This window comes from Asparagus officinalis, chromosome 4 (assembly GCF_001876935.1).
Source record: "Asparagus officinalis chromosome 4, Aspof.V1, whole genome shotgun sequence".
Classification (NCBI taxonomy): Eukaryota; Viridiplantae; Streptophyta; class Magnoliopsida; order Asparagales; family Asparagaceae; genus Asparagus; species Asparagus officinalis.
The window spans coordinates 42324377-42335380 of NC_033797.1; the positions used below are offsets into that span (position 1 = coordinate 42324377).

General features: G+C 36.6%; 1 protein-coding gene across 2 annotated transcripts; it reads left to right on the top strand.

Moving 5' to 3' along the window:
- On the top strand, positions 36–2756 carry LOC109837301 (pentatricopeptide repeat-containing protein At3g21470). Of its 2 annotated transcripts, XR_002246239.1 has the most exons (2): positions 36–1732; positions 2669–2756. XR_002246239.1 is itself a non-coding variant. In XM_020405487.1 (1 exon), exon 1 carries the CDS (start codon positions 54–56, stop codon positions 1671–1673), a length of 1620 nt encoding a protein of 539 aa, XP_020261076.1. In that variant the 5' UTR covers positions 36–53; the 3' UTR covers positions 1674–1822. The 2 variants fall into 2 exon arrangements, 1 of the variants encoding a protein (XP_020261076.1); XM_020405487.1 differs by lacking the exon at positions 2669–2756 and having other exon boundaries at positions 36–1822.

Sequence of the window (11004 nt, forward strand, 5' to 3'; positions counted from 1 at the left end):
TTTCTCATTGATTTCCAATAAACCCAGCTGAACCCAGGCCTACTCAAATTCATATGGGAGCAGTAGGGAGGGGTCTTTACGAAAATGCCCTCAGAGTTAAGCAGCGCCATGGGATTTCTCTAACAACCGGAGCTAAAAATCCTTCACAGTGGTGCAAGCTAATAAAAGGGTATCTCAGTCATAACCTCCTCAATGAAGCACTCTACATCTACGCCCAAAACTTGCCCAATAGAACCCAGCAGCCAATACGTACTTCTATTCTCAAAGCATGCGCCTCCGCCTCTTTGATTATGCTTGCAAAATCCTTACATTCAGAATCTATCAAGACTGGGATTGTGCATAATGTAATTGTGGGAACTACGTTTATCTCAATGTACTGTAAATGCGGCAAATTAATCGATGCCCGTAAGTTGTACGATGAAATGCCTGTGAGAAATGAGGTTACGAACAATGCCATGATTGGTGGGTACGCGTCAAATTCTGACATGAGCTCTGCGATGGCTCTCTTCGACTGGTTTCCTACACGGACCCCGGTTACCTGGGCGACGATGATCGAGGGGTTTGCGAAGACAGGGGACACGATAGGCGCAAGGGAATTTTTTGAACGCACTCCGACGGAGATGAGAACGGTGGTGACATGGACCATTATGGTAAATTGTTATACAACTAATGGAGATATGGACGCCGCGAGGGAAATTTTCGATCTCATGCCAGAGCACAATGTCTTTGTGTTGTCCTCAATGATCACAGGGTATTTTAAGAAGGGCAATGCTGAAGAGGCTAGAGCTATGTTTGATCAAATTCCCGAACCAAACTTAGTGAATTGGAATTCTTTGATTGCGGGGTACGCACAAATCGGTCGCTCCAGTGAAGCATTGGAAGCTTATAGAAAGATGCAGGAGTCTGGCATCGCTCCCGATGAATTCACAGTGGCTAGTGTGTTATCAGCTTGTGCACAGATAGGAGCTCTAGATATCGGCAAGGAGGTTCATGAACTTATAAACCAAACAAGAATCCAGAAAAACCAATTTGTACTAAACGGGCTAATCGACATGTATGCAAAATGTGGGGATCTTGATACAGCCAAAAGAATCTTTGAGGGCATGAGATGGAGGAATGACTCGTGTTGGAACACGATGATCTCAGGTCTCGCTAGCAATGGCCTGAGTGAAGAAGCTCTCCAACTGTTTGCTAGTATGGAAGTGTCGGGGGAAGACCCTAATGGAGTGACGTTTCTTGTCGCCCTTTCAGCCTGTACACACGGAGGTTTAGTCGAGCAAGGTCTCGAAATATTCAGGAAGATGGAAAGCTATGGAGTCGAGCGTGGGATTGAGCACTATGGGTGTTTGGTCGATCTTTTAGGGCGAGCGGGGAGATTGGCTGAAGCTTATGATGTGATCATGAACATGCCGATGAGAGCGAATGAAGCTGTGTGGGGAGCTATGCTTGGAGCTTGTAGAGTCCATATTGATACTGATATGGCAGGGAGAGTTATTAATAAAGTTGGTGCATCGAAGAATGATGGAGAATATGTGATGTTGTCGAATATCTATGCGGCTTCGGAGAGATGGGAGGAGGCTGAGAGGATTAGGAGGAGGATGGTGAACAACGGGGTGCAAAAGACTCCTGGTTGCAGTTCCGTTGTAGTACCAAACGGAGAGTGCCAGTTCTAAAGTGAAGTAGATGGTCTTCTTGAACTTAACTAATGTCATCAACTATATGAAGCTTGCAGGTGTGCAGTTCATTTCATTTTGATCATATTGTAATTTATTATTGTTATTGTTATTTTGTTATTAAAATCGTAATTTATTTTTGTTGTTAATATTTTTTCACAGTCTGAACACAATTATCAATTCTGGAATCAGTTGGTGACTAACTCTGTGCATTCTAAATTTGCATGATTTGATGAAATACTTCTCATCTTACATGAACAAAAGCAACAAAAATACCCAATATACAGATCTTATTAAACTTCCTGACAATAAATCATCAATAACCCACAAACTATTCTATTCTACAAATGATATATGAGACAGTAACTGGGTTTATTACCACCTCATATAATAACGAAATATTGCTTACGGTCGAAATATTTCTGTAAGTAGGGAAGCACATATATCCTTTTTCTTCAAAATAAATAAATAAAAGAAGAGAAAATTCCAAGTCAAATTTAATAGTGTCTCTCAAGGAGAAAATGTAGGTACAAGTTGAGGATTATATATCAGCAGAAGTAAAAAAAAAACAATAGTGGCTTAACCTGTTTCACTCTTTCTGTTACTTTGTATCAGACTACAGGTCTATAATGTTTTCTTCACACCATATAAAATTTAGGTAGAATTCCATAGTCCCAGAATACAAAACGAAAAAGATGCTCAAATCATAATACAACAGATCCATAAAATATATGAACAACAAAGTTACAAAGACAAACAAGGAAAGCGAAAATTACAGCAAATATGACAATCCAACTAAAAGGGAAATCTTCCACAAAAAGAGAAAATTACATCAGATCAGCAAAATCCTCACATACACTCGTCACACAAAAGAGCAAAGTTTAATTGCAAATAAGTTTCCAGATCGAAGTGCCTGTCGTTATACTATGATGAGTTTATTTATTTATTTATGGCTACTGCCTCTTTCAACTTATGAATATGTATTCACGTACAAGGTTTCACCTCAATCTTCTTGAGACTTTCAAGATCCTGAATGCCTGAAATTTCCACACTCGCACACCTTCTGCTTTCGAACTCTCTGAGAAACGTCCTAAGAGAGAAAGAGAAAGACTCCTCTCTGGACACAACCGATTCAAGACGAGGCAATGCTGCTCCTTCAAAAGTCAGTGAAGAGGACACGACCATGTCCAAGAAACTGACAACCTGAAATCCTCCAGCTTTGAATTTGGATGTCTCCAGTTACCGCACAGTCTTGGAGCTTAAGACCATCTCCAACCCATTGCATCAAAATGGTGCAAATTTTGCATCAAAATGGTGCAAAAGTCACATCAAACAGTAATACATCTCCAACCCATTGCACCATTTTTTGCACCAAAAAAGAATATTCTCAGTATATTCTCACTTTATTCCCTTTTATCTATTTTTATATTAATTGAGAGGTAAAAACAAATATTTAAATTTTTTAAAAAAAAGTGAACAGTAATGAGGTGGATGAACAGTGCGACGCCATATTTGGTGCAGCACTGTTCATTTGCACCAAAATGGAGCAGAAAATGGGGCTGGATTGGAGAAGGAACAGTGCAACAAAAAGCACTGTTTGCACCAAAATGGAGCTGGGTTGGAGATGCCCTAAGACGGATCAAGTTTGGTAAAGAACGAAGAGCCCTTACACCATCATCTTCAAACACAGAAATGCGAGCATCTTCAAGAGTTATCTTGACAATATTCTGCTGAGAGAAAAGGCATTTTGGTACTTTTTCATGCCAACCAGAAAACCTTAATTTTTGAAGTCTTGAGAAGTGTAAGACTGGCAGAAGCTAGTTTTAAAGAAGAAAAGGATCCGCTTATTCCCTTAAGAGAATGTTCAAGAAGTTCCTGACTAACATTTTCAATGTTAAGCAATTGTAGGTTTCTTAGTGTTGGAATTATGACATACAACGCAGCGAAAAAAATATATCATGACTAATAATCAAATTTAATTAAATATTAGAAGAATACCTGAAACGTTTTCCGAATTTCTACAATAATCTGTCCCGAGATCAATCCGAAATAGCTTCCTCAAGAGAAAAAGCCTCCAATTGAAATCCACCCGTCACCGTAGAGGAGCAATACTGAGAGATAGGTTCTCAAAAATCTATTTCTTCATATTATCTTCATAAGATTTTCAATCTCTCCTCATAAGGCTACATATGAACCCTATTTATAGGATTACACTAGTCTTAGAGATTTTAACTTTAAACAATTCATAATTATGTAGAACTCTATCCATAACAATTAAGGATAGAATAGATTTGTTCAAAAACTTTATCCATAACAATTAAGGATAGAAATAGATTTATTCAAAAACTTTATCCATAACAATTAAGGATAGAAATAGAATTACATTGCATATATACCTCTTCTAATGACATTAGTGAGACCAATTGGGTCCCATATCGAGAACCAATTATTAATCAAATTAATAATTTTAATTTAACAATCAAATCCCTTTCCGACCAACTGTTCATAAAAGCTTTTCCATAATATGGGATTAAATAATATCTTACATTCACTCCCTTCCAGTATCATATATTTTAGGCAACTTTTTTAAGCAGGACAACTCACCTATTTGCTCATGCCTAAATTTGCAATTCCCATGAACATAAATAAAAAACATTTTGAAACATCAAAATATTTTATATTTATAAGAAAGTAAAATTTTAAAATATTTTCAAAACCACCTGCCGGCAGGAATTTAATAGCTTCATGGGAATGCATAATAAATTAACTCATCATAATGAGCATACTTGATCCTATCTAGACATCCATTATTTTTCTAAATAAAATTTAGCAACCCAATATTTCAGGTTGTGTAACGCTTGCTAAACAAGCTTAACCATCACATCAAAGCATACTAAATTATCAAATCGAAAATGATAATATCATCAAGTCAAAGGGACAATGTAACAATTTGAATTCTCTATCTCTTAGGTGACTCATCCTAGAGAATTCAAATACGGTCTAGTGCTACACACATCATAATGCGTGCTTATGACATACACCCGGAGAATCTCCATTCCCGATGGTTGAGACCCACCACCATATCTTATATATCGGTGTCATGCATAATAACCTGTTATAACAAAGTTATCCTTTACTAGTTATAGGTTAAGTACAAATTTAAGAAATTTCTAAGTTAGATCATATCTCCAAGCAAGTGACCATCACAGTGCATGATCTAACAAAATAACTTCTAAGGATATATATAACAATTATATAAATAATACCCAAATTATGTGCAACAATTAAATTTATTAACATTACAATATTATTACACAATTTGTATTGGATGTTCAAGGGCAAATTATTATTACTATTCCAGCACTTAGTTGAGTCAGCCTCATTAGATCTTTAAGTGCGCCTATGAATTGAGGTACATCAACACACGTTCAATGTCAATGTCTGCATTTTTGCCAAGCTTCCTATTCCTTTAGGAAGTATTAAAGCTGGTTCTTGTGATCTTAGATGTTGTTCATGTCGCACAAAAAGGAAGCGGAGCTCTTCGAGCTTCAAGAACTCATCAGGGAGTCTTATATAGTAGAATCTATCCCAATGTCTAAAGTCTCAAGCTTTTGAAGATTGCCTATGGACTTGGGGAACCACTGTTCCAAACATCCGAAACATAGAGCACAAAGTCTGAGGCATTTATCGCAAATTCTGAGACATGGAGTCCAATTTCTAACGCATGGAATCCAATTTCTGACACATCGAGCGCAATTTCTGACAGACGAAGCACATTTTCTGAGGCGCAGACCAAACATTCTGTGTCTTCTGGAATAACAGCTTCTGTAAGACAAAGACAAGTATCCCAAATGAAGAAATTGAGAAATTGCGTCAACCTCCTCATTTTCTAAAGGATCATAATTTTTCAGGTCCAACACCCGTAAAAACCATGCTATAGGAAAAATAGACCGTGTTGAATCATATGTAGGAAAAATAGGTTGCGTTGATCCAAACATGGTCAATGATCGGAGCCAAGATACTGTCAGATTAGTTGGAAAATCTCCAGAGTGGACAGATAGGTATCGGACCATTTCTTCTGGTGTCCATCTGTCTTGTTGCTGAACCAGTGTGACAAAGTTCTCTTCTATCGATTCGGAGACTATCACTTCCAAATAAATGTCATGCACACGGAGCCGCTGGAATTGAACATAGATGGTAGGATCAGGGACTGACCAATAAGCTTGTCAAAATATGATTCTGCCACCTCCTCTGCAGTCATGTCACGGCAAGACAAACCCTTCCGCTACCCACAACCTTTTGACATGTTTGTGTCCTATGAGATGGTCCTCAGGAAATTTACTCAGATATAAGAAGCAATGCCTGATAGGGTAACGCAAGTCATTGTAGCTTAAATCGAATATTTTCCTCATTTCCTCCAGGTTCGGGTTGTTTTCCAACTCCGAACTGAGGTGGTTAAGCGTATTTTCCCATTCACGGACGTCCTTCCTTGGCTTGGCAGCAAGAACACTGGTTATTGGCATAACGGCTAGTGGCAATCCGTCACGTTTTTCAACGATTTTTCTAGATGAGTTCACGAGCTCCTTGGGGCAAGTATGGTCAGGGAATGGTCTTCTGCAAAACAAGTCAAAGGCCTGTTTTGGTGATAAAAGTATTATGTTTATAGATGTAGGCAGGAATTCGCTTGCAGCAAGCTTCACCCATATCGTTCTTTCGTGTCGTTATGATAACCCTACTTCCTTCATCATTAGTCTTGGGCAATGCAGGTTGTAAACTGCTCCATGCTTTATTGCCGACATATCATCGAAAACTATCAAAAACTTATTACCTTGTAGTTGCTCCCTAAGCTTTTCAGTGAGTTTTATCCAATGCATCTCGTCAAGATCGGGGGAATGCAAGTGTTGTCTTACCAGTTTTTGAGATGATGGAGACAGTGTGGAAGAATGAAGTATGTTATGTACTACCAGTTGTTTTGAAAGTTTGAACTTTTTATTGATGTATTGATTTTGGTTTTGTTCTATGTTTAGAAACCTTTTGCTGTACAAAACGTGCATAAACCAGGCAACATTTTCAGGGTACAGAAGAAGGGTAGATTTGAGTTCGGCCGCGTTTGTTTTTCAAAAAAAAATGCCGTAAACCCTGCTCAATTTTGTAATCGTCATTTGACACCCTATACTACGGGCTTCTCACATGACCACCCAAAACATTTTGCAAGTTTAGCAAATAACCTCCTCACGGAATTAGGCCATTTTTTTATTGGACAAAAACTAACGCTAACCCAGGAGAAAATATAAGTCAAGGGGGTGTCTGGTTCACATGGAGTAGATTTACAATGGTAAACGTAGCAATACAATTTCTATTTACAATGTTTGTTTTACCACAATATAGTTAGTTATGGTGATTGAATGTACTTTTTGTAGAAAAAATTTGTAGCATTTGTTGGCCCGCAACAAATGTTGTTAGTTGTACTAACTTGAAAACTAAGTCTCCGTTTGGATACCATGGTGTTTTACTTATTTCCATGGTGTTTTTGTCATAAACAAAACACCATGCGTTTGGAAACCATTGTGTTTTTTGAGCTAAATCATCATCAAACCAAAAACATAATACTTATTTCAAAATATCTTTAAAGTGTTTTAAGTTTGGTGTATTGGTTTTGAGTTTTGAGAATGTGTTAATATAATATCTAACATAATATTAAATGTAATTAATATAGAGTTATTATCAACATGCTTATTATATTATACTATATGTTGATGCTCGTAAACAAACAGTCGATGGGGTTTTCCGCTGCCGGATGCAGCTCCGATCCTAGTGACGGTGGGGAAGAAGGAGAGGATGAATATTGAGGCCGACTCCTCCTCCGACTTTATGCTCGATTCTGAGCACGTGGGGTGGACTGATAGCTTGCACATGCAAGAATCGCAGGAATACGGGGCTAGTTTCCCCCGTGGTACCTCCGACGGTCAAGTCAGTTGATGAACTTGGGGAGGGTTTGTTGAGAGGCCCCTAGGCCATTGAGGTCATTGCAGAGGGTTTTTCCTCTGGAATTATTAAAATATACTGAGAAAAGATCTCGAAAGGGAGTAAAGCTAAGGTGCAAGAAGAAGCAGAAAGAGCTCTCTCCCTTACGTTCCTTACCTCCTTTTATAATCCTCTTGCCTTTGGGAGTTTGACCCTCGGTTTTTTGTTGACTATGCACAAGAGGCGGTTTGAAAGGTGAACAGGCAGGCTGCTAAGTCATCTTTCTTCCTCAAGGTGTCGGCAGGCGACTAGGAGGGAAGTCATTCAGTGCCAGGGAAGAAAGGTCTTCTCGGTGCTCTGGGTTTGTCAGAATAGGCAGGGTGTAGGGTAGGTCGGCTGTGAGGCTGTCCTACTCTCTCCAGGTGGCGGCTGAGAATTGGAGGAGAAGTCATTCGTGTGTACAGAGAAGCATCATGGCAATTCTCTAGGAAATGACTTATAAGTCGAATAAGCGGCTGGTGCACGAGGGTTGTCAGAATGGAGATCTTGATGGGACTAATCAGTACTGTTGTGTCGATTAACGTCTGAAAAATGATCTTGGTCGGCTCTTATCCCTTTGGCTGAGGCGGGTTGATCTGTGAGTCGTCATTATGAGTTGGCGACTCGATAGTCGAGTCGTTTGCTCAAGGAGTTATCTTAATTGCGAGGGAGCGACTGACCCCGTTCTTCGAGTCGGTCATGTTGACCTGTCGATCGGAATAAAGCTTGTCTGCTCGTCTAGTCGAGGGACTTGGCTCTGACTGGGCTTCTGAGCCTCTAAGTTGATTCGGACCGTAGCTCGCTTGGGCTTATACAGGTATTCTTCCGATACTTCTATTTTGGTGTGGTGAATGACCATAACACTATACTATATTATATAATAGTTAATTTAATATATTAATAATATTTATTAAATAATATAAAAATAATAAATAAAATATCTTATATAATAATATAATAACATATTAAATACTAATATTTAATATGTTAATAATGTACTATATAATAAATAATAATAATAAAATATAAATCATCTAATAAAAATGATAATAAAGTTATTGATAATAAATAATAATATAGTAATAATATAATAATATACTATGCAATAGTATAATCGCTATAATATTATTAACTTTTTAATAAATAAATTATAATAAATTAATAATTATAAAATATTATATAATTGTAACATATTTAATAATAACATAACAGTATAATAATATTATTATAATAACATATTGTATAGTAAATGTAATAATAATATATAAAATATCAATATATTATGTAATAAATAATATAATTTATTATAAAGTAAAATAATTTTTAATAATAAAATAATTTATTAATAATTAAATATATAATTATTTGAAAATAATATGTAATAATTATAATATAATATAACTTATTAAAGTATAATATAATATTATAATACATTACACAATATTATATTGCATTACATTTAATACTATAACAATGTAAACTAAATATTATAACATTTTATTTACAATATATTTTATTATAATTAATATATAATATCTTAATAATATGTTTAATACTAATGTTATAATGGGTCAAAATAGCGTTGAAAAAAAAACTTAACATGGTGTTTTAAAAATATTTTAAGGGAAAAACACAACATCATGGTTTTTTTTTATAAAAACACAACAAGGAAAACACCATGATATCCAAACAAAGCTTAAACAAACATAACATCACGTTAGTAAATTAATGAATCCTACCTCAAAAAAATGTACATCTTTTTATATTTTCATAGAAACAAAAAATTCATCGCGTGCATTTCCAACAAACGAAAAAAAAAGGCAAATCTAACAATTTTTGCAGCTAACCAAATGTTAGATTTAAATTTGAAAATACATTTGCCACAACAAAAGTATAGATACCCAAAAGACGAACTTGATATTTATTTCCCGCAACAAATGTAACATGCAATATCTTTTGCATGCAGCGTTTACCGCGAGTATAGTTGCAGTGAACCAAATAGCCCTATAATGGAAAGAAAAAAAAAGCCCCCAAAATTACCATATTCCTAACTACCAAAGAAAATCCAAAATACCCCCACGTCATATCCGTCAAAATTGTACGCAGGTGCAAATTGTATAAGGAAAAGCATACGTAAGGATATAAAACAGATGTGGGAGCTACATATATAAGGTTGAAGTATACGAGTCACGTGATACAAGAGTTGCTTATGTAAGTCAAAATTTCTGAAATAAGAGTCGACCAATATGATTGACATATCTACAAAACTTAAAATGATTTCAATCATTTGATCGCTGCATGTATTCATGCATCTGTATCGTACTACGATAAGTACATGTACGGTGGATATCTTTTTTTCTGTTGTTGTGGGCTCAGCAGCTAGCCCGACCCGCCTCACAATCTAGACCTGGGCTGTACTGTTTCCTATGGGCTTTGTCTTGGGCTACATGGGCCTTCGTGGGTTTGGTGCAATCCAGCACAAGAGAGTACCAGATCAATTTTTTAGGGTCACGTCACTCTCGCAAAAGTGCATCGGTGAAAAGAAGTGATAATTATTGGCCACGAGCAGCGCAGTGCGACCTCTGCTGTCGGCTCTCGGCTTTCCGCGTCAATTCTCATTCGCTTTTGCCGCAGTGTGTGAGAAACTTGTTTCCCCGTGGTCGTGAAATCTGACCAGCTGGAAACAGCAGAGGCGTGTCCCCAGCGCCTTTTTTGACTTCTTCCTCCATGCAAATTGTTTGTTGAAAATTTATGTGTCGGACAGAGAGATCGATCCATGTGGGGTTTGTCTTTAAAAGTTTTTAATTTGTTGAAGTTTATCATGTCCGTGCATCAAATTGTGACGAGGATTATATTCTTATACGTGTTTACAGTTTTGAGTGCTTTTTTTTTCAATGGGTTGAAACATGAAATTTCATGTATTTGTGTCTATTTTTAGAAAAACCGGCTTTATATTCATGGCATGCATGTGAGATTTTTAAACTTGGGTTGCTCTGATACCACCTTAAAGTTTCTGCCACTACATCCAAATTCTGAAGTTATGATGAGGATTGCGGGTTATATGTTTATATTTTAAGAGTTAAGAGTTAGGTACCGAATAGAGTTCTCTCATTGTTTTCTAGGATAATTTGCCTATAAATTAATACCTTATGGTTTTACTCATTTAATTTGCATAAAAATACCATGGTTTCTAGTACTAAATAGTATAATAATAGGAGGAACGAGCTACCATAATAACATGATGACGATAAGGGATTTGTAGTATTGTTGTTTTTCTTTATCACATGTTAATGGATTTGAGAATTAGAAACTTCAAAAAAAAAGATGG